This window comes from Pyrus communis, chromosome 15 (genome assembly GCF_041283825.1).
Source record: "Pyrus communis isolate YQ-2024b chromosome 15, ASM4128382v1, whole genome shotgun sequence".
Lineage (NCBI taxonomy): Eukaryota > Viridiplantae > Streptophyta > Magnoliopsida > Rosales > Rosaceae > Pyrus > Pyrus communis.
In genome coordinates this window covers 9705001-9732786 of record NC_142579.1, presented here as the reverse complement: position 1 = coordinate 9732786, position 27786 = coordinate 9705001, and the positions used below count along the sequence as shown (strand labels likewise).

The following is a 27786-nucleotide window of genomic DNA, read 5'->3' as shown; positions in this document are numbered from 1 at the left end:
ATACTGCTTAGGTGGTCAGCCACCACGTTTTCACTCCTCTTTTTGTCTCTAATTTCGATGTCAAACTCTTGAAGAAGTAGCATCCATCGAATTAACCTTGGTTTAGCTTCTTTCTTGGTGAACAAATACTTTAAAGTTGCATGATCAGTGAAAATAATAACCTTAATGCCAAGTAAATATCTTGATTATCTCCTTAAAGTTGCATGCTCATTTTCGGCATTTGTCACCACAGTTACTCCAAATTTCTTTGGAACACATTGAATCGGAGAAACCTAACGACTATCCGAAATTGGATAGATCACTCCATAATCCAATAGCTTGATTATCTCCTTCTTCACAACTTCCATCATTGGAGGGTTGAGTCGGCGTTGAGCCTCTCGAGATGCTTTAGACCCCTCCTCCAAAAGTATACGATGCATGCATGTGGGAGGGCTTATTCCCTTGATGTCGGCTAAGGTCCAACCAATTTCTGTTTTGTACTCCTTTAACACCCTCACTAGCTTACCTTCTTCTTGTGCCGTGACTGAGGATGAGATAATGACGGGCAAGGTCTTTTGGTCTCCCAAGAAAACATACTTCAAATGACTTGGCAATGGTTTAGGTTCCAGAGAAAGTGGCTGCACAACTGAAGGAAATGGCTTATTAGCGAAAAATTGAAATTGAAATTGCGTCCGAAGACTTACCAGATTGTAGTGGCAATGACTCAAGGATAGCCACTATCTCAATCATATGTACATTAGGAGGCACGACATGGTGTTCTCCATGCATGCTGTGGGTGGCCAATGTGGCTGATCCATTGTTTTTTACTTCCATTCCTCTTATAATGACCAATTCAAGTGCATCTTCATTCAATTGTTCAAAATGGTCCTGCGCCAAGGAATCAATTACATCAATAGAAAAACATGAATGATCATCACTAGGATACTTGTAGATTTAGAAAGATTAAAATTAATAACCTCCCCATCAAATTCCATTGTCAAAGTCCCATTAAACACATCAATCTTAGTGCGGGCAATTTTCATGAATGGGCGTCCAAGGAGGATTGGCAACGAAGGGGAATGGTCTGATTCTTCCATTTCAAGCATGTAGAAATCCGTTGGAAAGATTAAATGATTGACTTGCACTAAAACATCTTCCAAAACACCCTTTGGATAGGCATTAGATCTATCGGCCAATTGAATAATCACACCATCATTTTTTAACTCACCTAGGTTCATAGATGCATAAATTGAGTAAGGCAAGACATTAATAGATGCACCTAAGTCTAGCATGGCATGTTCAAAAGGATTATTCCCAATAATACAAGGAATTGTAAAACTACCCGAATCTTTGCATTTAGGGGGCATTTTACGTTGTAAGATGGCCGAGACATTTTCACTTACCTTGACAACCTCCTTGTTCGAAATTCTCTTCCTAGTGGTGCAAAGTTCTTTTAAAAACTTGGCATACCTTGGAACTTGCTTAATTGCATCCAAAAGTGGTATATTGACTTGTACTTTTCTAAATGTCTCCAAAATGTCCTTTTCAACCTCCTCCTTCTTCGATTGCATGAATCTACGAGGAAAGGGTACATTTGGGGGAATAATATTAGAAATAATCGAATTTGGAACCTCCTTACCTTTGGAAGACAAATGGGAATGTTTGGGTAGCTGTGGCATGGTTGGTGCTACCCTTGTCGTGGCTTGCTCTTGTTCCTCCTTCTCGAATTGCAACTTTTCGTCCTCAGTTGGGACTGATTTAGATGGTCGTGAGGCTGTTCCAACTTGTTTTCCACTTTGCAACATGATTGCTTTAGCAGATTTGAATCCTCATTTTGGGTTGATAACGGTTGAACTAGGCAACTTGCCTTGTTCTCTGAATTGGCCCATGAACTTCGCAATCTGCCCTACTTGCTTCTTTAATTCATCAACCTTTTTGTCCTTATTTTGCATTCCCTGCGCCATAGAAGTTAGTAATTGAAAATTTTGATCATTATCTATGGACGAACTGATTTGGATTGGGCAGGTTGTGCTTAGGGTTATGTGGGTGCATACGGCTTTTTGTAGAATCCCAGAGGTTGCTGCCTAAATGCACTTTGTTGTTGGGGTTGTTGGGGCTCCCTCCATTTGAAATTTGGATGATCTTTCCAACCAGGATTGTATATATTAGAGAAAGGATCACTAATTGGTTGGTTTTGGCTCCCATAACCCACAGCATTGGCAGATTCTCACCCTCCGTTCTCGATCAATTGAGGGCACTTATCTGTGAGATGTCCATTCATTGAGCACACGCCACAAACAGCCACACTTTGTACCTTTGGTATTTCAACCACCTGCGAAAGAAAAGAAGTAAGATTAGCCATTTGATTTTGAAGTTCAGAAGTAGCACTTACCTCATTAACTTGTTGCTGCTGTGGTATGTCTCTTTGACCAACGCCTTCATATTGTTGAGCATTTAAAGCTCGGTTGGCAATGAGAGTCTTGGCAGCCATGGGTGTTTTGTCCACTAAAGCTCCTCCCGCTGAGGTGTCTAGCATTTGACGTTCAATTGGTAGAAGCCCTTCGTAGAAATATTAAAGAAGAAGCTCCTCCTTCATTTGGTGTTGTGGACATGAAGCAACAAGAGTTTTAAAACGTTCATAATAAGTTGGAAATGATTCACCTTGGTTTTGCTAAATGCCACTAATCCTTTTACGTAAAAGAATGACTTGAGAAGTTGGGAAAAACTTCTCCAAAAACGCCCGTTTCATACTCTCCTATGATGTGACAGTTCCGGGGGCTAGTTCATACAACCAATCTTTAGCCTTTTCCAAGAGAGAAAAAGGAAAAACCTTCATCTTCAAAATGCTCCCATCAACATTCACCGGGGTCATGCTTGAGCAAACAACCTCAACCTCCTTCAAGTGTTTATTAGGATCTTCCATGGACAACCCATGGAACTTAGGAATATGGTGCAGTAAGCTAGACTTTAATTCGAACTCGTCGGTCTTGTCTGGGGCTGCCTTTGGATATTGAATGCATAAAGGCATGGCATTGTCCAATCCCGAAGCGGAAAGCTCCTTGATTGTTCGATTGTTTGCTGCCATAGCTTGTTCTTCCTCAAAAATCTGAGTCGTGATCTACTCTTCCACTTGTACTTCGTCTTCTTCAAGATCTGGTGCAGGTTGAAGTGGTTGGGGCTCTTGTTGATTCTTCTTCCTTCTCAAAGTTCACTCGAAATCGTCGTCAAAGTCTAAGATATGTGCACGAACCGGTTGAGAACTTCGAGTCATAAACTAGTACCTAAAAATAAGAAAACAAAACAAAGTCAGCAATTAAAACAAAAAACACACGAAATTAAACAAAAAGAAATAACAAAGGATTAGCAAAGTTGCTAATCCCCAGCAACGGCGCCAAAATTTGATGCGAAAATTAACTTAACACACAAATTAAACCCTCTTTTGACAATTATAGTATATATGTAAGTAGGGATCGTTCTTAAACCAGGGATTAGAAGGGATTGCTAAAACACTTTAAACTAACTCAAATAGATAAACCTAAGCTTTAAAACACTTAACTAAACTTAAAGACTCAAAACAAGTTCACAAAACTCAAAATAAGCTAAAAACACTCAAAACTGCCTAAAAACACAAACTGGGCAGATTTGACTCTAAACACAATTTTGGACGAATTTTAGTTTTAACTTGACTCAAAAAACTTGAAAACAAAATCTAAAATAGATTCTAACTAGTTAGACATTCCAAAATAAAGGGGGATTTGGTTTTGGACGAAAATAAAGTAAACAAAATAAGTACTGAACCTAGGCATATTTGCACGAATTTGGTGGAAATAGATGGATGGTGGGCTAACTAGGAGGTCTTTCTCCACACATGACATACTTGCATACAAAACAATCTCCAGTTGCTTTTTCAATGAACCATGAACCTCAACACCCTAAATTAATTAGGTACGCTTAAATTAACCCTCAGATTTTCCTTAAGTCATTGAATTGAATGGAATTAGCGCATCGTAATCAAATTATTCCTCAAAAGTTCTCTACATGAAAGCGCATAATAGAGAAACAATCAAAGATCATTAAATTCTATGAAAATCATAAGTGTTGACAAGGCGTTCCTAACTATGAAAGTGCATGATACTTATGCCAGGAATTTACTTAACATGATTGTGACTAACAACCTTTACTACTTATGAATATAAGTTCACAACGATTAGGTGAAGCTCCCTTATATCCTAGCATCAGATTTATGCATGCAAATTAAGTGTGCACTCTCAACCCACATACACAACAAGTTTTAATTCAAACAGATAAGTAAATTGAATTCAACAATTCATAAAATCACAACTGGAAGTAATCAAATCATATTGCAAATACAGCCATGGTTTCGAAATTCCCCCTAGCTAAGAGGGGATTAGTTCCTCATACTCACAAAACCAAGATTATTGAGTTTAAACATTGAAAACCAAGAAAGATTACACCTAAAATGTTCCCGCAACTTCAATTTGAATGGCATGCACGTCTAAGGCCTCTCCTTCTTCTTCATTGCTGCGGCACAAGGTGTGGTTGGTGGTTTTGGGGGTGATGAATGGTGTATTCTTGCTTAGGATGATGAATGATGGCTGAGAAGGGTGGAAAGTTGTGGCAGGTTGTAGATGGAAGTGAATGGATTGAATGAATGACGTAGAATGGTGTCTAGGGCTTGCGGCAAGGGTTTTTCTGAATGGCATTAGGGTTCTCCCGAAATTGTGGCTGAAAATACGTATATATAGGTTCGGCCAACCCTAGGGTTAATTAGATTAGGGTTACAACTTAACAGATTTTAAGGATTAGGGCCCTAGGGTTTGGCACAAGTCATTAAATCCACTTAGGAGGGGGTTTGGCCTAATTAATTTCAGAAAAGGATTTGTATAACCCAAATCCACAAGGAATAAGGCCTAATAAATCAAAATCCACAAGGGAAAAGGGATAGAGGGGTGTGGCAAATATTGGAGGGAAAGGAGAATGGGTTGCAAGGCAAGGCAAGGCTTTTTAGAAAGGAATAAGGGCCACCTTTGTAGGGTTTCTAGAAACAATATGCTTTTGTGGTTGATTTGGGACTTCTAGAAGAGAATGCTTCTAGATATAGGTTCTAGAAATATATATATTTAGGTCCATTTGCAGCTAAGATTAAGGCATGATAAGGTTACAATAGGATAAGATAAGATAAGGTTAGATAAGGTTAGATAAGGTTTTGGATAATGTTTCCTCTTTTGAGCTGATTCCTTATCTTCTTTGTCTTTAATTTAATTTCTTCATCTTCTTATCAGATTCCTAGCCTTTTGAACTCCAAATTTGTCCGTCCATCCATCTTGGCCCTATACATGTGCTATCCATTTAGTGCCCAAAACTGCTCCAAAATGCACTTGCTTGCTGTTTTAACCCTTTGGACCTACAAATACGCGAAAATAACTTGAAATACTACATTAACTAAGAAATAACAACAAAAATGCACAAGAACAAGCTAACTAAGTCGCATAAATATGCTCCTATCAGATTATATGCGACGTTTTCAACACGTCGCAAATACTATTTGCTACGGTTTTGAGATGGCAAGTAACGCGTTGCAAATAATTGGCACTAGGTATAAAAAAAATATTGGGCGTCAAATGGGACGCCACAATTACATTATTTTTAACAGTTTCACCATAATTGTTTCGTGTGAATTATTACTACATATTTCGAACTAAAATAAAATCCAATACCAATACAATTCATAATTCACAAAAGGAGAAACACTCAGATATCAAAGAATGTATTTCACTTACATTAATGAAACATATATGCATGATCAAAACGTTTATAGGTTCTATATTCCTATGTCAAAGTTCTCATGCTAGTACAAACCATGTAGAATTGTCTTCAAACTCTTGCTTCCACCTCTCGTCATAAACCTCCTCAAATATGTCCTTAAACTTGGGGCAATCAAATAACTCAACATTTGTAATCATTTCCTTATAGAATTATAGAATTGATAGTTGAATGTTGAATAATTCTTCCAACAATGGTAAATTTACCTGCCATCGTACTTCACTATTTCTTCATAATAGTGCTTTTGGTTCTTAAGTATAGTGGTCACTTCTTGGAATGAGCCAACGACATCTACAAGTTGGCAAACGCTTGAATAGACTACCAAAAAACCAAGGTTTTCTTAGTAAAGTTTATCAGCACATTTGCCTAAACGAACAAAAAGGTATGCGATGCCCATAGAAAGGGCCACACTAAGCCCTTTGAAATTGTAAACATCAAGTGCAATAGGAGAGACTCCTTTTCGGACTTAGCATTACAAACAGATAGATGCGTAGCAGAAAACCATATTCAAGGGGAAATTACTTCACCAGCACAATCATATGATTTAGAATGTTGAGATTTACTTACCAAAAACCATTTCAAGTTTTCATGGCCCTTTGACACCTGTATCAGGCTCGATACTGATCGCCAAAGGCATGCCTACGAATACACATGGCTTTCTTCCAACGTGTAAATTGGACACATATTGAGCACTTCCCACATCATTTTACTTACATTCAAGATTAGAAATGACTTCGAGCCATTAACAGGAACTATTCTAGGGATGTTTTTACATAGAATAGGTTCCTGAAAAAATAGCACCTGTAAAATAAAGCATTACATTTCAAATAGAGATTGTTCAAACAGTTAGGTAATCTTTCAGATGCCAACTTAAGTTGTAACTTATTAACGAAAACGAGTAAGTCACAACATTGACAACAAATGACATAAACCAAGAATTTACAAATTACTTACTTTCTTGGAATGCTTATTTACTTTTCTTTCTTCCTGCTTCGTATGATCCTTTATGGCCCCAAGAAAATAACCTACTCTCTTGCTTCTTTGCAAACCTTTCCCTATATTGATGTCATCAGAATGCCCCACTTCACCTTCTACCTTTAAACTACACCCTATTCTCACTTTTCTTAGAGGCCCACTTTCCATTTTCTCCTCCGTCTTGCTCTCATTTCTACTCATCATTCACCATTCCTTTCCAAAGAGTTCTTCCCTTTTCCTATACAAATCTCACCTTTTTCTGACCACTCTGTGCTTCTTCACAAAAGCACTGCCATTGTCTCTGCATTCAACAATGCTTTATTCCTCATCCTTCTCCAATTAATCCACCCCCAAATTTTTGCTTCTCTTGCTCATTGAGTCACTAGTGCCAATAAAGAATAAATAAACAAAACCAAGCTAGCATACTTCTTTGACTAGCTTGAATTACAAAAAATCCTCCAACAATATTAGCAATTAATGATGAAATTGAACATAGAAAAGGCAAAACAAAAAAAAAAACAAAAAAAAAACCCCTAAACACTAGGAGAACTAATGGAGAATAGATAAGATTGGAATTTGTGGAAAAATGATGAAACAACACCGAGAAAAAACAAATTAGAAGATAATTCCTCAAATAATCTTATCGAATGAGAAGGGATGACGTTGAATTCGAATTTCTAGCAGCAAAAAGAAAAAACTAAGATATGACAAAAAATATTAGGGTTAGGGAAGGGGAGATTTGAGAGAGCAACAAGAAACATAACTCCTTACCTAGTTCAATTCTGTAGCATAAGTGGTTGACAGGTTGTGACAAGAGTGGCAAAGAAGGATCTATGCTTTGAAGAGAGGGAGATAGGCGGAGAACGAGGGAGGCGGAGAGCGAGAAAGAGATGAGAGCGTGCAGTTATGCTTTTTTTCTTCTACTTATTCACAATAGAGGTTGTGCGACAAAACTTATTCCTGTCGTAAACAACAGAGCACCAAAGTTTAGTGCGCATAAAATAATAAAATTTAATAGTTATTATCAGGGCTGCACCACACGTCGTAAAAAAGATGTTGCAATTACCATATTTTCTTGTAGTGGGTGTTGATTGACAAGGAGACTATCCATTGTGTGATCCTTATCATTCCGGCTTTATCACCGTGAATATCCATGATTCATATCCTATACAGGAGTTGTAATACAATCATGACCATTTAAGCTAGTAACCCTAATAATACATATTTCTTATCAGCTAACAAACATAGGTAATCCAAATCTCTAATAATCTCACGTGCATAACAAAAGCCAACCAAGTGTATGGTTGGGTATTCCAAATTTCGGGATTCCTAAAATATTTTTGGTATTGCGGTATGGTATGGTTAAGGATTTCAATTTAATTCTCATTTGCCTTCTTGTAAATGGGCGCCCCTGAAGTACACAAAATTGAAAACCTCCAAATCCAAAACCCTAGAAGTCAAATACCAAAATTGAAAACAAATTGAAGCCATTCCACCCAAAACTAAACAAAGCTACTTTCATTTCTTTTGCACAAAACAGAATATACATATATATATATATATATATATATATATATATATATATTCTCTAAATTCTATGGACAGCTTTGCCGCCTGCTGTTGTTAGTTTCGCCACATTTGGTATCAGAGCCAAGTGGTTGGTAATTGCATTAGCATCTATCTAATCTGTTCTTTGCTATTCACATACTTGTATCTTATCTGCATTTCTTAATCGTCGGTCCTCAGTTCTTCGTTCTTCCAGCCAAACAGTAAGACGTGGTCCAAACAGTAAGACTCAGGAGAGGCATGAGCGGGGGAAGAGTCTAGACATACGAGGAAGGTGAATCTTTTAAGTCTTGCATATAGTATACTTGTTTTGTGCATATCATGAGTAGATTATTTAGATCTAATTCAATGACCAGCACTAGCTCTAGATCCAACTTAGGAACTATACCTGACATTGTCAATGAAGAACAAAAACTGGATTTTCAAACAGACGAAAGTATTGATTTTTCTGACTGGAACATTCCAAAAGTTTCAACCCAAAATATTTACAAGAAAAAATGGTCTTTGACCTCTTTTAAATCCGAACATCACGTCAAAACAGTTGAGAAGGCTTATGCTCTTAGCAAAGAACATGAGACTTGTCAATTATTTTCTCCATAACAAATCAAAGCGCATCGCAAAAATGGTCATAACTATCTTCATATTGGTTTAGTTCAAATTGCAGTCAAACCATTAACACGAAAAGGCCTTACCACTTCTATATTTTTATGTCCTCGCAACGCTAGATTTACTGATTTCAACGATAGTATACTAGGAATGATCGAATCTAGTCTTTACAACGGACCTATCCATTTTGATTGCTTTCTTGATCTCACAATAAGTCTTTTAGATCCACATGTTTTAAAAGCTCTTACTCTCAATATCAAAACCTCCGGGTACCAAGTACTGGAAGGAACACAGCCTTTGGCACTTATTTTTAGAATTTATTACAAAGTCACTGGCACAAACATGAATTTTCAAGCTTTGAACAAAAGTCCTCGCGACCACACTCTTTTAATCCAAACAACCCAAGAAAGCGCAAACATAAGAGTACCAAGAACCATTAGGTGGTCAGACATCAGTCTCCCTTCAGATTGGTGTTTAATTAATGAAAGTAAGCCGGTTTCCGTCCAAAACAGTCTTGTTAATCTTGACAACATTGAACAATATTTTGACGGCACTGTAAAAATCAATTTTGATAGACCAGCAAGAAAATCTTGGAAAACAGTTAGATAAAATTGAAACAAAAATTGACAAATTGTCTCAACCAAAATCTTCTCAAAAAGAAAAACCTTTAGTAAATTTTACTGATACTTCTTCAAGTTCCACTGCTTTAAAATCTATGACTACTTTACAAAAAATTGATCATATGCTCACTGAGGTCAAAAAAGAAAAAGTTGTTAATGTTTTGCAAAACAATGATGTTTCTGTCGAAGAAGAAAACACATCTGATCCAGATTCTTCTCAGGACACGGAAACTAATTCTGCTATTCAAAATATTGAAAATGCTTTTCAAAACATTGATCTTCAACCAACTCTTGATTTAAAACGTATTCGTAATCATTTGGTCAACCCTACTTCTCTTACAAAAAACTGGTATCCCAGGCCAACTCCTCCTGACCTTCAATTTGAAGAACGAAATATTCAAAATCAATTTTCAGTCTCTGCTGACAAACTCTATGAATGGAATATAGACGGCTTGTCAGAACAAGAACTTTTGAACAAACTTCAACACATGTCCATGGTTGCTAATAGCTATATTTCAAATCACAATTTTACACAGACACAAATTGTTGATCTCCTCGTAACTGGCTTCACTGGAATGCTTCATTCTTGGTGGGAGAAGCACTTAACTTCTCAGTCCAGAGATGAAATACGCTTTGCGGTCAAAAAAGATGAGGAAGGACTTCCTATTTTTGACGAAACGATAGGACAGGGAATACCCGACGCAGTAAATACTTTACTTTATATGATTATAGAACACTTTATAGGAACACCCAACAACGTTACTACGCGTATTCACGACCAACTAAGTAATTTAAGGTGTCCAACCTTAAGTGATTTCAGATGGTATAAAGATGTTTTCTTATCCAGAGTTATGCTTCGGGAAGATAGTAATCAACCTTTTTGGAAAGAAAAATTTATCAATGGTTTACTAAATCTTTTTGCTCACAAAATTCGAAATGTTTTAGTAAACGAAGAAGGTGTCATACCTTATCATACCCTTACTTATGGTAACATAGTTAATATTATACAAAATGAAGGATTGAAAATGTGTATTGACATGAAGATTTTAAAACAAGTTCATAAAGATAAATCTATTGCTAAATACGAACTTAGAACATTTTGTGAACAATATGGTTTACCTCCAATTGCTCCTTCGAATAAAAAGAAAAAAGCCTAACAAACCAACAAGTTTTCTAAACATCAATCTACATTTTATAAAAACAAAAGATCTTCCAACAAACCTTTTCAAACAAATAAATTTTATGAAAAACCATCTTCAAACAAAAAACCTTTTCGAAAGTCTAAAAAGGATTTTCAGAATAAAAAGGGAAAATGCTACAAATGTGGCAAATTTGGTCATTATGCAAATGAATGCAAAGTTAAGAAGGCTATTAACCAATTAAAAATCTCTGAAGAAGAGAAAATTCAACTTATCCAGGCTTTAGAAATTAGGAACACTGACTCTAGTCAATCTGATAAAAATTTGGATTTTTCCGCCTCATATTCTAATAGTTCTAGCGACGTTTCTTCGCCAAACATTAAGTTAGGATGCACGGAAACTTGTTGTAATAAAATTTATGTGCTTAATAAGCAAGGAGAACAAGAAGAGTTTTTAATGGAATTAATTAGTAAAGTCGATGACCCTGATTTGAAATCTTTTTATTTGAAAAAACTCAAAAATTTGATTTCTTCTCATGAACCTAGCACTAGCCAAACTTCTTCTCAAAAGATTTCTTTCAGCACCACTTTGGAACGGTTTAATAAACCAAAAAAGGATTTAACCATCAAGGATTTACAAAAAGAAATTAATCAAATTAAATCAGAAATTAAGTTTTTCAAAACAGAGAACACTGAAATTCGTTCACAACTCAGTAGAGTACGTACACAAGCGCTCGTAGAAGAACAAGGTAATTCTTTTTCAAATTCCGATTCCGACGCTCACTCAACTAAATCTTCTTCTTCAAAAGATTTTGTTTTAAGTCTTTTAGACAAAATAAGAATTCGAAAATGGTATTCTAAAGTTACGATAGTAATCGAAGATTTTCACTTAGAAACCATCGCTTTAATTGATTCAAGTGCAGATTTAAATTGCATTCAAGAAGGGTTAATACCTACTAAATCTTTTCACAAGTCTACGGAAACACTTAGTGCTGCAAATCAATCCCCGATGAAATTAAACTATGAAATTCCCAAAGCTCACGTTTGTCAACAAAATGTTTGTTTTAAAACTCCATTTGTTTTAATCAAGAATATTTCTGATCCAGTCATTTTGGGACTCCCTTTCATTGCATTAATCTATCCTTTCAAAGTTCATCATAATTGCATTTCTTCCAAGGTTTTTGGCCAAAAAATTACTTTTGAATTTTGCATGGAAACAGATCTTAAAAAGTTAAAACAACTTCAAAAAGATAGTGTTTCAAAAACTCTCAACCAGATTACTGCAAAATCCCAACAAATTGCTTTTTTACAGGAAGAAATTCTTCACAAAAGAATTGAAGAACAATTAACAAACAAATCTTTATTAGATTCTATTCGCCAGGTTTCTGATAAGCTTACTAAAGAAATTTGTTCCGATCTTCCAAATGCTTTTTGGCACAGAAAACAACATATTATTAAACTACCTTATATTAAAGATTTTATTGAGTCAAAAATCCCCACAAAAGCACGATCGATTCAAATGAATCAAGAAGTTTTAGAGTTTTGGAAAACTGAAATTAATCAACTTTTAGAAAAAGAGATTATCCGTAAAAGCAAATCTCCATGGTCTTGCCCTGCTTTTTACGTCCAGAAAAATGTAGAATTAGAAAGCGGCGTTCCACGATTAGTTATTAATTACAAACCCTTGAATGATGTTTTAGAATGGATCCGATATCCAATTCATAACAAAAGAGATTTGATAAAAAGACTTTCTCAAGCAACTGTTTTTTCCAAATTTGATATGAAATCAGGCTTTTGGCAAATCCAAATTCATGAATCTAATAAGTACAAAACTGCTTTTGTAACTCCTTGCGGACACTATGAGTGGAATGTAATGCCCTTCGGCTTGAAAAACGCACCAAGTGAATTTCAAAATATCATGAATGAGATTTTTAATCAATACAGCCATTTTTCGACTGTTTATATTGATGATGTATTAATTTTCTCAAAATCAATAGATGAGCATTGGAAGCATTTGCATGCATTTGTTAGGATCATTAGGTCTAATGGGTTAGTCGTCTCGGCATCTAAGATTAAGTTATTTCAAACCAAAGTTAGATTTTTAGGCTACCATATTTACAGGTCTACTATTCAACTAATTGATCAAGTCATCCAGTTTGCTGATAAATTTCCAGATCAAATTATTGATAAAACCCAGCTTCAAAGATTCCTTGGATCTCTCAATTATGTTTCAGAATTTTATCCTCATCTTCGTCAACAATGCAAACCTTTTTTTGATCGTCTGAATGAGAATCCTCCATCATGGTCTCAAAATCATACTTCCATAGTCAAACAGATAAAAAATCATGTCAAGACTTTGCCTTGCCTTGGCAATCCAACTCCCGACTCTCTCAAAATAGTCGAAACCGACGCATCTGATATCGGTTATGGAGGTATCCTTAAACAAAAAACTTCTTCCGAATCTCCTGAACAAATTGTTCGTTTCCATTCAGGAGTTTGGAATCTGCATTGCAGTAAGTTTTCAATAAAACTTATTTTCAAAATATATTTGTATCATTACATTTAATTCATTATTTTCATGGAATTATCTTCTATGATTAATTTAATTATTTCCTTTCATGTTATTATCAGTCATCCATGGATGTTTCTTTTCAATCAACCTGAATTCTTTTTAATTCAATATATTGATATGCTACTCTATTTTTATATGTTTTACTTCCACACTTAAAATTTTATGGACGGCTTTGCCGCCTGCTGTTGTTAGTTCCGCCCCATTTGGTATCAGAGCCAAGTGGTTGGTAATTGCATTAGCATCTATCTAATCTGTTCATTGTTATCCACAAACTTGTATCTTATCTGTATTTATTAATCGTCGGTCCTCAGTTCTTCTTTCTTCCAGCCAAACAGTAAGACGTGGTCCAAACAATAAGTCCCAGGAGAGGCATGAGCGGAGCGCATGAGCGGGGGAATAGTCTAGACATACGAGGAAGGTGAATCTTTTAAGTCTTGCATATAGTATACTTGTTTTGTGCATATCATGAGTAGATTATTTAGATCTAATTCAATGGCCAGCACTAGCTCTAGATCCAACTTAGGAACTATACCTGATATTGTCAATGAAGAATAAAAACTGGATTTTCAAACAGATGAAAGTATTGATTTTTCTGAATGGAACATTCCAAAGGTTTCAACCCAAAATATTTACAAGAAAAATTGGTCTTTAACCTTTTTCAAATCAGAACATCACGTCAAAACAGTTAAGAAGGCTTATGCTCTTAGCAAAGAGTATGAGACTTGTCAATTATCTTCTCCAGAACAAATCAAAGCGCATCGCAAAAATGGTCATAACTATCTTCATATTGGTTTAGTTCAAATCGCAGTCAAACCATTAACACGAAAAGGCCTTAACACTTCTATACTTTTATGTCTTCGCAACGCTAGATTTACTGATTTCAACGATAGTATACTAGGAATGATCGAATCTAGTTTTTACAACGGACCTATCCATTTTGATTGCTTTCCTGATCTCACAATAAGTCTTTCAGATCCACATGTTTTAAAAGCTCTTACTCTCAATATCAAAACCTCCGGGTACCAAGTACTGGAAGGAACACAGCTTTTGGCACTTATTTTTAGAATTTATTACAAAGTCACTGGCACAAACATGAATTTTCAAGCTTTGAACAAAAGTCCTCGCGACCACACTCTTTTAATCCAAACAACCCAAGAAAGCGCAAACATAAGAGTACCAAGAACCATTAGGTGGTCAGACATCAGTCTCCCTTCAGATTGGTGTTTAATTAATGAAAGTAAGCCGGTTTCCGTCCAAAACAGTCTTGTTAATCTTGACAACATTGAACAATATTTTGACGGCATTGTAAAAATCAATTTTGATAGACCAGCAAGAAAATCTTGTGAATCAGTACATTCACATAAATCCTTTACTCCTAGCAGACAGTCTTTTTCTGGATCCACGTCAACCGATAGACTGGGTCGAGAGCAAGATTTGATCAAATCATTAGTAAATAAAAAACTAAAAGAGCAGGAAGCTGCACAACAAGATTTAATGAATGATTTACTTAAATTAAAGTCTGTCGACACTTCTTCACAAGTTGCACATCCTGTTTATCATCCTCCAAACCAAGAAGAACCAACTTCTCCAACTGCTTCTGATTTTGAAACAGCATCGGTGAATCACCAATTACTTGTTTTAAACAAACCACATAAAATCCGATGGAGGAAGCTTAAAGCTGACATCGCTTCTGAGGAAAACATCCCCAGAAGAAATATTTTTAGAAAAAAGTATTGTGATGAAGAAAAGCTAGCCATTTATGCTGAATGGAAAGCTTTTGTAGAACAATACCAATTTGAAATAACTTTCTTCGATATCATTGAAAAACATTATGAAACCAAAAATAAAGTTACAGTTGTTACCAAAGAAAATTGGGTTAAGGAAGACAAAACTTTAATTTCTTCCAGTCATCCTCCCAAAGAAACTATTTTGATCTCCACTGGTAATATCAACATTCCCGCAACTCCTTTCAAAATTCCAAAAGAGGATTCTGGATTTAAACCTGTCATTGAGCAGAATAATTTTACAAACAAAGACTTCACACTATTGAAAAACAGTTAGATAAAATTGAAACAAAAATTGACAAATTGTCTCAACTAAAATCTTCTCAAAAAGAAAAACCTTTAGTAAATTTTACTGATACTTCTTCAAGTTCCAATGCTTTAAAATCTATGACTACTTTACAAAAAATTGATCATATGCTCACTGAGGTCAAAAAAGAAAAAGTTGTTAATGTTTTGCAAAACAATGATGTTTCTGTCGAAGAAGAAAACACATCTGATCCAGATTCTTCTCAGGACACGGAAACTAGTTCTGCTATTCAAAATATTGAAAATGCTTTTCAAAACATTGATCTTCAACCAACTCTTGATTTAAAACGTATTCGTACTCATTCGGTCAACCCTACTTCTCTTACAAAAAACTGGTATCCCAGGCCAACTCCTCTTGACCTTCAATTTGAAGAACGAAATATTCAAAATCAATTTTCAGTCTCTGCTGACAAACTATATGAATGAAATATAGACGGCTTGTCAGAACAAGAACTTTTGAATAAACTTCAACACATGTCCATGGTTGCTAATAGCTATATTTCAAATCACAATTTTACACAGACACAAATCGTTGATCTCCTCGTAACTGGCTTCACTGGAATGCTTCATTCTTGGTGGGAGAAGCACTTAACTTCTCAGTCCAGAGATGAAATACGCTTTACGGTCAAAAAAGATGAGGAAAAACTTCCTATTTTTGACGAAACGATAGGACAGGGAATACCCGACGGAGTAAATACTTTACTTTATACGATTATAGAACACTTTATAGGAACACCCAGCAACGTTACTACGCGTATTCACGACCAACTGAGTAATTTAAGGTGTCTAACCTTAAGTGATTTCAGATGGTATAAAGATGTTTTCATATCCAGAGTTATGCTTCGGGAAGATAGTAATCAACCTTTTTGGAATGAAAAATTTATCAATGGTTTACCAAATCTTTTTGCTCACAAAATTCGAAATGTTTTAGTAAACGAAGAAGGTGTCATACCTTATCATACCCTTACTTATGGTAACATAGTTAATGTTATACAAAAGGAAGGATTGAAAATGTGTATTGACATGAAGATTTCAAAACAAGTTCATAAAGATAAATCTATTGCTAAATACGAACTTGGAACATTTTGTGAACAATATGGTTTACCTCCAATTGCTCCTTCGAATAAAAAGAAAAAAGCCCAACAAACCAGCAAGTTTTCTAAACATCAATCCAGATTTTATAAAAACAAAAGATCTTCCAACAAACCTTTTCAAACAAATAAATTTTATGAAAAACCATCTTCAAACGAAAAACCTTTTCGGAAGTCTAAAAATGATTTTCAGAATAAAAAGCGAAAATGCTACAAATGTGGCAAATTTGGTCATTATGCAAATGAATGCAAAGTTAAGAAGGCTATTAACCAATTAAAAATCTCTGAAGAAGAGAAAATTCAACTTATCCAGGCTTTAGAAATAAGGAACACTGACTCTAGTCAATCTCATAAAAATTTGGATTTTTCCACCTCAGATTCTAATAGTTCTAGCGACGTTTCTTCGCCAAACATTAAGTTTGGATGCACAGACACTTGTTGTAATAAAATTTTAGTACTTAATAAGCAAGAAGAACAAGAAGAGTTTTTAATGGAATTAATTAGTAAAGTCAATGACCCTGATTTGAAATCTTTTTATTTGAAAAAACTCAAAAATTTGATTTCTTCTCATGAACCTAGCACTAGCCAAACTTCTTCTCAAAAGATTTCTCTTAGTACTACTTTAGAAAGATTTAATAAACCAAAAAAGGATTTACAAAAAGAAATTAATCAAATTAAATCAGAAATTAAGTTTTTAAAATCAGAGAATACATGAATTCGTTCACAACTCGGTAGAGTACGCACACAAGCACTTGTAGAAGAACAGGGCAATTATTCTTCACATTCCGATTCCGATTCTCAGTCAAGTAAATCCTCTTCTTCAAAAGATCTTGTTTTAAGTCTTTTAGACAAAATAAGAATTAGAAAATGGTATTCTAAAATCTAGATAATAATCGAAGATTTTTCTTTAGAAACCATAGCTTTAATTGATTCCGGCGCAGATTTGAATTTTATTCAAGAAGGGGTAATACCTACTAAATATTATCACAAGTCTACTGAAGTACTTAGCGCGGCCAATCAATCCCCAATGAAGTTAAAATATGAAATTCCCAAAGCCCATGTTTGTCAACAAAATATTTGTTTTAAAACTCCATTTGTTTTAATCAAAAATATTTCTGATCCAGTCATTTTGGGACTCCCTTTCATTGCATTAATTTATCCTTTCAAAGTTCATCATAACTACATTTCTACTAAGGTTTTTGGCCAAAAAATTACTTTTGAATTTTGCATAGAAACAGATCTTAAAAAGTTAAAACAACTTCAAAAAGATAGTGTTTCAAAAACTCTCAACCAGATTACTGCAACATCCCAACAAATTGCATTTCTACAAGAAGAAATTCTTCACAAAAAAATTGAAGAACAATTAACAAACAAATCTTTATTAGATTTCATTCACCAGTTTTCTGATAAGCTTACTAAAGAAATTTGTTCTGATATTCCAAATGCTTTTCGGCACAGAAAACAGCATATTGTTAAACTCCCTTATATTAAAGATTTTGTTGAATAAAAAATCCTCACAAAAGCACGACCAATTCAAATGAACCAAGAAGTTTTAGAGTTTTGTAAAACAGAAATTAACCAACTTTTGGAAAAAGGAATTATCCGTAAAAGCAAATCTCCATGGTCTTGCCCTGCTTTTTATGTCCAGAAAAATGCAGAATTAGAACGCGGCGTTCCACGATTAGTTATTAACTACAAACCTTTGAATGATGTTTTAGAATGGATCCGATATCCAATTCCTAACAAAAGAGACTTGATAAAGAGACTTTCTCAGGCAACTGTTTTTTCTAAATTTGATATGAAATCAGGCTTTTGGCAAATTCAAATTCATGAATCTGATAAATACAAAACTGCTTTTGTAACCCCTTTCGGACATTACGAGTGGAATGTAATGCCTTTCGGCTTGAAAAACGCACCAAGTGAATTTCAAAATATCATGAATGAGGTTTTTAATCAATACAACCATTTTTCGATTGTTTATATTGATGATGTATTAATTTTCTCAAAATCAATAGATGAGCATTGGAAGCATTTGCATGCATTTGTTAGGATCATTAGGTCTAATGAGTTAGTTGTCTCGGCATCTAAGATTAAGTTATTTCAAACCAAAGTTAGATTTTTAGGTTACCATATTTACAGGTCAACCATCCTGCCAATTGATCGAGTTATCCAGTTTGCTGATAAATTTCCAGATCAAATTATTGATAAAACTCAGCTTCAAAGATTTCTTGGATCTCTCAACTATGTCTCAGAATTCTATCCTCATCTTCGACAACAATGCAAACCTTTGTTTGATCGTCTCAAGGAGAATCCTCCATCATGGTCTCAAAATCATACTTCCATTGTCAAACAGATAAAAAATCATGTCAAGACTTTGCCCTGCCTTGGCATTCCAACTCCCGACTCTCTCAAAATAGTCGAAACCGACGCATCTGATATCGGTTATGGAGGTATCCTTAACCAAAAAACTTCTTCCGAATCTCCTGAACAAATTGTTCGTTTCCATTCAGGAATTTGGAATCCAGCTCAAAGCAACTATAGTACTATTAAAAAAGAGATTTTATCCATTGTCTTATGCATTAGCAAATTCCAAGATGATTTATTAAATCAAAAATTTTTAGTTCGTGTTGATTGCAAATCTGCAAAACATGTTTTACAAAAAGATGTTCAAAACATTGCATCAACACAAATTTTTGCACGCTGGCAAGCCATATGAAGTATCTTTGATTTTGAAATTGAATACATTAAAGGCAGCCAAAATTGCATACCAGATTTTCTGACCAGAGAATTTTTGCAGGGGAAAAATGGGTACTAATCCTACTCAGCAACGAAGGCTCCCAGCCACCCTGTCCCAAACCCCAGCACCAGTAAAACAAGAGTATATTCCCGACTCTTCATCGGCCCTCGCCATTACAAACAGGTTTACCCCCTTAGGATCAACAATAGGAAATATCCGACCAAATTACCAAACAGCATTAGCTACCCCTTATGATCCTTATTCTTCAGTCCGATCACCATCACCATCTAATCCAAAACCATCTAGCTTTGCTAAAACATCACCATATACCCAAAACTCCATTACTGAAAAGCTTTTGTGCATACCTCTTGACATTGATAAAAATCAACCTCCAGAACGCATTGCTAGACTGCTTTTGCCCCCAAATCATCATTATCTCCCAGCAGGTCCATACAAAAGGCTCAAGTATTACCAGGCCATTCTCTCTGAAACCGAAAGTATTGCTATTAAGCCAATATACAGCACCACTCACCAAAACAAAATTCTATACCATTCACTTCATATTGGAAAATTTCTCGCTGAGCAAGATTGGGGCATTCCCCTCTATCATACCAAACCCCTTCACACCCAGCATGTTCTCATACCAAACAACAATTATAATTATTATGATTATATTCAAGCTTGGACCAATATTTTCCTTCATCAGACAGAAGATTTTAGTCATTCATGGTTCGTGACCTTTGATAAAAGTTTCAGACTCAGATTTCCAGCATGGTTTCCAGACTGGTGGGCTACTCATGGCCTAAATATTTCTCTTGTTCCTGATGACCTTCGTCAAGCATTAAACAATAATTTCAAGACCGGTTTTGACCACAGCCGTTTTGATAGCAGGATTTCCCTATTCTCTTTATTCATGGCCAAATACAAAGTTCCATGGATCTTAAAATGGAATTTCCAGTTAGATAATGGAGGAATTTACAAGGCCCGATGGGTAAAATGGTGGGACAAATTCAACCACCAAAAGATTATTGATCTAGTTCGTGCAGAATTTCCTCAGAGTTCAATTCCAGCAATTCCTGCATCCTCTTCACAGGCCTTGCCAGACACTCAACAATTTCCTGAACTCCCGAAAACTTAGGAACCAGTTCAATCCCTTTCAGACATTAGTCAATCTTCCTCCCTCAAAGGAAAGACCAAGTCAGCCAAATCCTCCAGCTCAAAGAAAGAAAAGTCTTCGAAGACCACCCAGCTTCTGGACTTGGCTCAACAGCTCATGGCTGAAGCAGCAATGGTACAGAAAAAGAAAGGTTCAGACTCAGACTCTGATGCTTCTGAGGCCTCTTCTCAGCTTCCCGTTAATTGGGCAGACCAAGTGGACCTTCAAGATGCTCAAGATCCGTTTGATTATTGAACTACATTATTTGCCCATGTGATTGTACCAGCCAACAACATCATCAACAGTGAAAAACAAAAAAGTCACTATTCATTCAGCTTTTGTAAAAGTAACAACGTGATTCCACAGTAAAGGCATCATCAACAGTGAAAAACAAAAAAGTCACTATTCATTCAGCTTTTGTAAAAGTAACGACGTGACTCCACAGTAAAGGATCATCCTCAGCCAGCTTTGCCAGCTTTGCCAGCTTTCTTCTGTTGCCAGCGGGATTCCCGGATCAAAATTGCATTCTTCAATCATTCTCCTCCCTCTATAAAAGAGGAACTCATCTTCAGAAGAAGGACATAGTTTAAAACCTCAATAGCTCAGTTCAATATCATCTCTCTGCTTATCCACAAAGGACAGAGATTATTTTCCAAACACTTGTAATACCTATATTATTCAGGATGCCTGCGAGCTCCACCTTGTTTACTTGTTTCATCTGCCATTAGGCAACATCTGTTTGTAATCTGCGTTGCAGTAAGTTTTCAATAAAATTTATTTTCAAAATATATTTGCATCATTACATTTAATTCATTATTTTTATGGAATTATCTTCTATAATTAATTTGATCCTTTCTTTTCATGTTATCATCAGTCATCCATGGATGTTTCTTTTCAATCAACCTGAGTTCTTTTTAATTCAATATATTGATATGCTACTCTGTTTTTATATGCTTTACTTCCGCACTCTAAATTCTATGGACGGCTTTATATATATATATATGCTTAATACATAAATAGCTCTGAGTCATCCAATATATATGTTTGACAACGTTGCTGCTGCATCTGCAAGCCAGCAAGTAATAAAACAAAAAATTTCTTACAAATTGTGTTTAATAGCATTATCATTCATCAATATCAGGCATCATATGTTGCTGTCAGCTACAACTTAAGGCCTGAAGGTCTGAGCCCTTCAAACAAAGCCAAACTCTTGGTCAAGATAGACGATGCTATCAGCTGAGCTGCTACCATTCCTGCAACGTGTTTTTTAGTGAGAGATGAGATGTAGAGAGAGAGAGATTAGACAGGTCAGTCGAGAGAGAGAGGTGAGTCACTTGTGTTATGTGGCTAGATTCGAAGATGGCAAATAAGGAGGAGAGAGCGATAGAAATCAGTGAAGGATGAGAGACAAAGACAGTAAGGTGAGGTGAGGTGAGTTAAGGTGAGGTCGGGAGAGAGAGTGAGGGTTTTATTTGGATTCAACGGTTGTGATTAAATTTCAACCATATCCAACAGCTGTTACAATTATATATATATATATTTAAAATTAAATAATATATATATATTTTTTATTTCGGTTCAGTTTGGAATTACCGAACGAATGAATATGTGAGACCGATTCCCGTACCATAATTTTGGGATCAGTTCGGAATTGCGTAGAATATTGATGAAACTCGTCAGAGATGACTGCAAGTCATCCATGACGATGGTTTCTCACCGAAAATTGGTGAATTACATTGGTTTGGACTTGGAAAATTCAAGGAAATTGCAAATGGCCCTCTACCACAATAGTAGAGATGAGTGTTGCCCTTGCAGCACGGCATGAGTTTTGAATCCCGTCCGCTCCCTAATCTAATAAATCTATCGTTTGACCCCAAAAAAATATAATAAAAACACTTTGTGCTGCTAAAGGATGGTTTGCCAGTGCTTTCATAATATGCACGGCACTCCCCTCCACCCGCATAACTATAGGCTACAAACAAAAAGAAAGTTAAAAGATACCATGAACCGATAACATAACAAATACAAGAGCATAATAACGTACAAGCAAAGATTAAGTTCAGTATGAAAAAAACTACTAGTGGCTGGCTGTAGTTCAAATATGCGAAATATACACCTCAAACAGGGAGGAAGACATGATGTTAGAATAACAGCAAATCCTGGCATGCTCAAATAATGTCACGATCCAAAATGCTACAAGGTTCTACTTTGCATACATCCATGTGTAACAAACATGTATGGGTTTGTGTACCATTAAGTAAAAGCCACCTCAAGCCACCTCAAGCCGCCTCAAGCCGACGGACTTGACCTGCATCACCATCATAATCTTCCTCACTTTTAAATAGTTCATCACGATCAGTAGCCTTTTGCTTTTCATTGGCTTCATCAGAATCCAGAAGGGCATTGAGAATATGAATGAGACAGCACAATATCCCCGAATCAAGGGAGAGATTGTTTATCAATAGGCTGCAAACAGAAAAAGGAAACAAGTATGAACAGCATACAGTACGGATGAAGGACCAAAAAATCAAAGTTAAAACCAAATAGAGGTCTCCAACTCAGACATGAATGACATTGACAACCGATTTTGGTAACTGAATCCAACAAAAATCAAATGAGGAAAAACAAGTTTTCAGTGACACAAGGACGATAAACATACGAACGATATATTCAATCAGCGATGGTACTTATGTTTTGTCATCCATGAACTTACATCAAAGTAACGGGTAATTTTTCATCATGGCAACATTTCATGACCCGCAATCACGTCCTCTGAAAACACAAATTTCAAGGAAAAATAAGACCCTTATTTTCTATTTTATTTTGGAGGAAGAAGTAACATTCAATCGGAAATAAGGGTTCACAGGCATAATGTAAGAGAAATGTACCTGATGAAAGGATGAAACCATCAGATCTAACTACTTAACAAAGAAAAACTCTTTCATATATGTTCTGAAAGGTAACAAGTGTTCAATAGAAGCTGGTGAAAGAGAGGTAAATACAGCAGAACCAGTTCTTACACCAGCCAAGCACATCTCCTCATGAATGGAAAGTAACGAAATAGGAAACAAAACATATCCTAATGAATTCTCTCCCACTAGGATCAAATGGATTTTCTCCCATTTTCCATTTCCCCGCCCCATTCATTCTTTTCTATGAAGTCGGATGCTACAAAGAAAGTAACATTTGGTACCTTTCAGAAACATATATGAAAGAGCTTTTCTTTGTTTGGCATTATGTATATCCTCCCTAAGCCAGACACCACCAGCTTCTACTGGCTAAAAATGTTATTATATCAGAAACAAGACATACTAAGGCTGCAGAAAGTCACATTAAAATAACCCAGCACAAGGAATAGATGTTTAGTTCAACGAAAAGATGGAAGGCCGATGAACCAATTACCAGGTCTACATGAGACTTCCACATATTCAAGCAGCAAATCCACGATGCCCATGGTATATGTAGAATCACCGCAATCAGGATTGAAATCTTTGACAGCCATTAAAAGAGCTTTGATCTGCACAGAGGGAACATAAAATCATAATGTGAGAATAATTTTAAAACGATAACAAGAAAAGCTTGGATCACGCCATGATTTGAAAATAATACATACTAAAACAGTCAGCATAGCCTGTGTAGTCATCATTGGCTAGCTTATGTTGCTGATAGATAATAAAACTAAATGCTTATCCAACATTAGAGGGCATATGTGCGGTATGCATGGTCAGTTGCGCAGTCATAATTAGTATATTTAGGATTTAACCATTGTCAATGCAGTGCACGCATATAATATATTACCATACCAGATGATGTTTGCGAATATGTTTTGCTGTGCTCCTGTTGCCATTGACCAAGAGAAGAACAAGAATCTGGAAAGATAACCACAACTTAGCACAAACAAAATCCGAATTACAGGTTCTAAAAACTAATTTAAGATTAAGACTGTGGAAGATGTTGCTATCCAACTATGTCTTTACAAACAGGGAAGGCAATACGTGCAATGTATCTACCTGCATGGCATGCCTATGAAGCTGAATGCTGTGCAGCAGAACTGGGCCCTCCTTATGTCGAGAGAAGACTATCAAAGAGCCATTCGCAGCCATCTGAACAAGCAACTGAAGAGAATCATCCTCAATCAAACTTTGTGCTGCCAAAGGATGGTTTGCCAATGCTTTCATAATATGCACAGCAATCCCCAGTACCCGCATAATTATAGGTTAGCAACAAAAAGAAGGTTAAAAACATACAATGAACCGATAACCTAACAAATACAAGAGCACAGTAACGTACAAGCAAAGATTAAGTTCAGTATGAATAAAATGTCACGCGCTACTACACGCTGTAGTTCAAATATGTTAAATATACACCTCAAACAGGGAAAACCTGGCATGTTAAAAAAATGTCACGCTTCAAAATGGTACAAGGTTCTACTTGTACGGTTGTACCAAACACAACGTAACAGCTATTAAGCCTACTGTGTTTTCAAAATCAAATTTTGCATACATCCATGTGTAACAAACATGTGTGGTTTTGTGTACCATTAAGTAAAAGCTACCTCAAGCTGACGGACTTGACCTGCATCACCGTCATAATCTTTCTCAGTTGTAAATAGTTCATCACGATCAGTAGCCTTTTGCTTTTGATTGGCTTCATCAGGATCCAGAAGGGCATTGAGAATATGAACGAGACAGCACAATATCCCCGAATCAAGGAGGGAGTGTTTATAAATATGCTGCAAGAAAAAGGAAACAAGCATAGACAGCGTACGGTATGAATGAAGGACAAAAAAATCACTTAAGTCCGTCACAACCAAAGAGGTATCCTAATCTAATGAAATTAAGAAATTCTACCCTAGAAGCTAGAACTTGTAGAGGAAAATACAGATGTTAGAATAACAGCAAATCCTGGCATGTTCAAATAATGTCACGATTCAAAAAATGCTACAGGTTATACTTGTACCAAACACAACATAACAGGAATTAAGCCTATTGTGTTTTCCGAATCAAACTTTGCATACATCCATGATCCATGTGTAACAAACATGTATGGTTTTGTGTACCATTAATTAAAAGCTACCTCAAGCCGACGGACTTGGCCAGCATCACCGTCATAACCTTTCTCAGCTATAAATAGTTCATCACAATCAGTAGCCTTTTGGGCTGTTCGAGACATGCAGGTCAATATTGCAGACCAGGGAGCAATAGGGGGAACCGTTCCATTTTCTACCATTTTTTCTCAAAACAGTGGCATGCAGGAATATGTGATCCGGCTTTGGCAAGACGAAAAGACAGATAAATCAGCGTCTCCTCTAACAAGTTCTGTTTTGTTTTTGCAATAGCATGCTCTACCAGCCCTAAGCCTTCTCAAGCTAGCCACTGAACACGAAAGCTTTCGACAAGACTCATTAGGTGCTCATTCATAACATATTTCATAGGAAAATTTTCCGTCTGCACGTGATACTCATGCAACTTCCATGCATCATTTAGTCTATGCTCATCAATTGCATTCTGTATGTCCCCAGTTAATTTAGAAGGATCTCGAGCCTGGCCTGGACCAAGATTGTTCCCACCACAGTTGAAAAGCAGGTTCCTTTAACTGCAAGTCTCCCTGGTAATCCTAAAATATCTTGTAAACTCCACTTGGCCAACGAAGAAAACCCAAAAGAACACAGAAACCAGCCCGGCATTTGAACAAGCTCGAACCTGAGGATTCCGAGAACATATAGAGCAGAAAGGTAAACCGAAGTTGTCCAATGATGGATGAATTTCTTCACAGAAAAGAATCTTAACCACAAAAAATTTTACCACTCAATTCCTAACTTGCCTATTTCTAACTTGAGGAGCAAGTAACCAAAGACATTGAAGTGGCCAGCGTCGTTGAGGCATTTAATCAAGCAGCTGGTGGTCGAACTGAGGTTGAAAGGAGAAAAGCGTTTTACTGGACGTGCAGGGATCAGTTCAAGTTAATTTGGCGCCGGCATGTCGGGCGGAGTCGGATAAAAAGAGCCTGGAAGAAGAAAGAGGAGGAAAGTTTGAATATCTAACGTTACAGAGAGGGAGAGAGGGAGCTGTGGAAATGAGCAGACGAGGGAAAGAAGCCAGGTCGGTTTTGCGAACAAATAAAAACGGGTTCTCTATTGGGCCTATTCATGAACACTTTGGACCGGTGGGCTGCTTTATTCTTTGGTGTAGTTGGTTTGGTTTGGTTTGGTTTAATAAATTTTCCCCATTCGGGCATGGGGCCAACGATGGCCCTTAGCCTTACAATCCTTGAAACCTTCCAAGTAGTATGCAGTAAAAAGGTTAACTAAGGACTTGGAATCTATTTCAACAGAGCTCTTGAGCTTTGACACCAAAGAAGAATTCAACACCTTGAGTTTCTCCGCTACATCTTGGATCTTCTTGAGGGTCTTAATAAGTTCCTTATGATGGCTGGAAGATAAGGAAGAGTTAACTTGACACAATTTATCTGCTCGGAGCTTCTTGAAGACATGCTTGGCAACTCCATCAAAGTTCTCCGATGAAGCTTCTCGCAAGACATCAGGATGAATTGAAACCACTCTCTTCCTCTTCTTATTGTCGATGTCAGGGTTGGATTGAAGGACGGAAGAAATGAGTTGGTCATTGGAAGGCTGAGCTGGTTGGGGAGAAGGAGGAGTTCAAGGATAATACTTCGAATAATTTTCTTTAACACCCCGCTCTTCTTCAAAATTTCAAACAAATTATGCCCTATCCTTGGACCAGTTTCCCCGGAAAAAAAAATATAAATTCAATCACAAACACAAAAAAGAAAGAAAAAAAAAAATCGACAAGTGTTGTATGTTAAATTACAAATTAGTCCTGAATGACTTACGTTTTGGACCTATTACAAATGCCCATTTTCCCTTGTGATTGAAGTAATCACAATGCTGGTTCATAACACTCTTGAGTTTCTCCGCTTCTTTCCAACTCGGTCATTACCGTCCGTTTTCTCTATTTGTCAGCTTCTTCTTTTATGATCTTAGGGTATGATGTCCACAGTGCTTTTCAACTGGAGTTCATGAAGTTCGATTCTGATTTCTGTGGGTTTCTCTTGAATCTCTAATTAAAGAATCCGGGTTCGGTTCGCAAGCTCTTTGTTGAAACTCCTCATTCATCTAGCTGAATCTTGGTTTCCTTCTAATTTAGGGCTTAGCATTTTTATATTAGCTTGATGCTATATATATATCTATATATATATATATACACACACACACACACACACATATATATATATATATTACCCGTCCCATCAATGTCCCCCAAACCTAACTCCAACCCCTGTGATTTGGTAGTCAATCTTGGAACGGGGTTCTAGAGATTAAACTGTGTTTTAATTTCCCAGATAAAACTATTAAACTCCATATTCTGTATTCTGCACTTAATGTTGAACCA

General features: G+C 36.2%; 1 protein-coding gene and 1 long non-coding RNA gene across 4 annotated transcripts; both read right to left on the bottom strand.

The window, feature by feature from the left end:
- Positions 1-6033: 6033 nt before the first annotated feature.
- Positions 6034-7766, bottom strand: LOC137717283 (uncharacterized). The gene is made up of 3 exons (XR_011065768.2): positions 6778-7766; positions 6391-6624; positions 6034-6141 (listed from the first exon to the last, which is right to left on the bottom strand). It is a non-coding gene; the product is annotated as an uncharacterized LOC137717283 (long non-coding RNA).
- A 14657-nt stretch (positions 7767-22423) lies between these two features.
- LOC137728844 (protein SPIRRIG) lies at positions 22424-27094 on the bottom strand. Of its 3 annotated transcripts, XM_068467626.2 has the most exons (8): positions 25451-27094; positions 24930-25106; positions 24385-24489; positions 24178-24243; positions 23777-23891; positions 23263-23652; positions 23088-23146; positions 22424-22840 (listed from the first exon to the last, which is right to left on the bottom strand). In XM_068467626.2, exons 1-6 carry the CDS (start codon positions 25601-25603, stop codon positions 23624-23626), a joined length of 645 nt encoding a protein of 214 aa, XP_068323727.2. In that variant the 5' UTR covers positions 25604-27094; the 3' UTR covers positions 22424-22840; positions 23088-23146; positions 23263-23623. The 3 variants fall into 3 exon arrangements, with proteins under 3 accessions (XP_068323727.2, XP_088541345.1, XP_088541346.1); XM_088685219.1 differs by having other exon boundaries at positions 23263-23891; XM_088685220.1 differs by having other exon boundaries at positions 23263-23891; positions 24385-24477.
- Positions 27095-27786: the final 692 nt, after the last annotated feature.

Bases quoted from the DNA above. Each gene is read 5' to 3' on its own strand.
- LOC137728844 (XM_088685219.1), bottom strand. From the start codon at position 25,603: ATGGTAGAAAATGGAACGGTTCCCCCTATTGCTCCCTGGTCTGCAATA. The intron at 25,107-25,450 runs GTAGCTTTTAAT...TTTTTCTTGCAG, and splicing joins GCCAAGTCCGTCGGCTTGAG to CATATTTATAAACACTCCCT. The intron at 24,244-24,384 runs GTAGATACATTG...TTATCTTTCCAG, and splicing joins TTCATAGGCATGCCATGCAG to ATTCTTGTTCTTCTCTTGGT.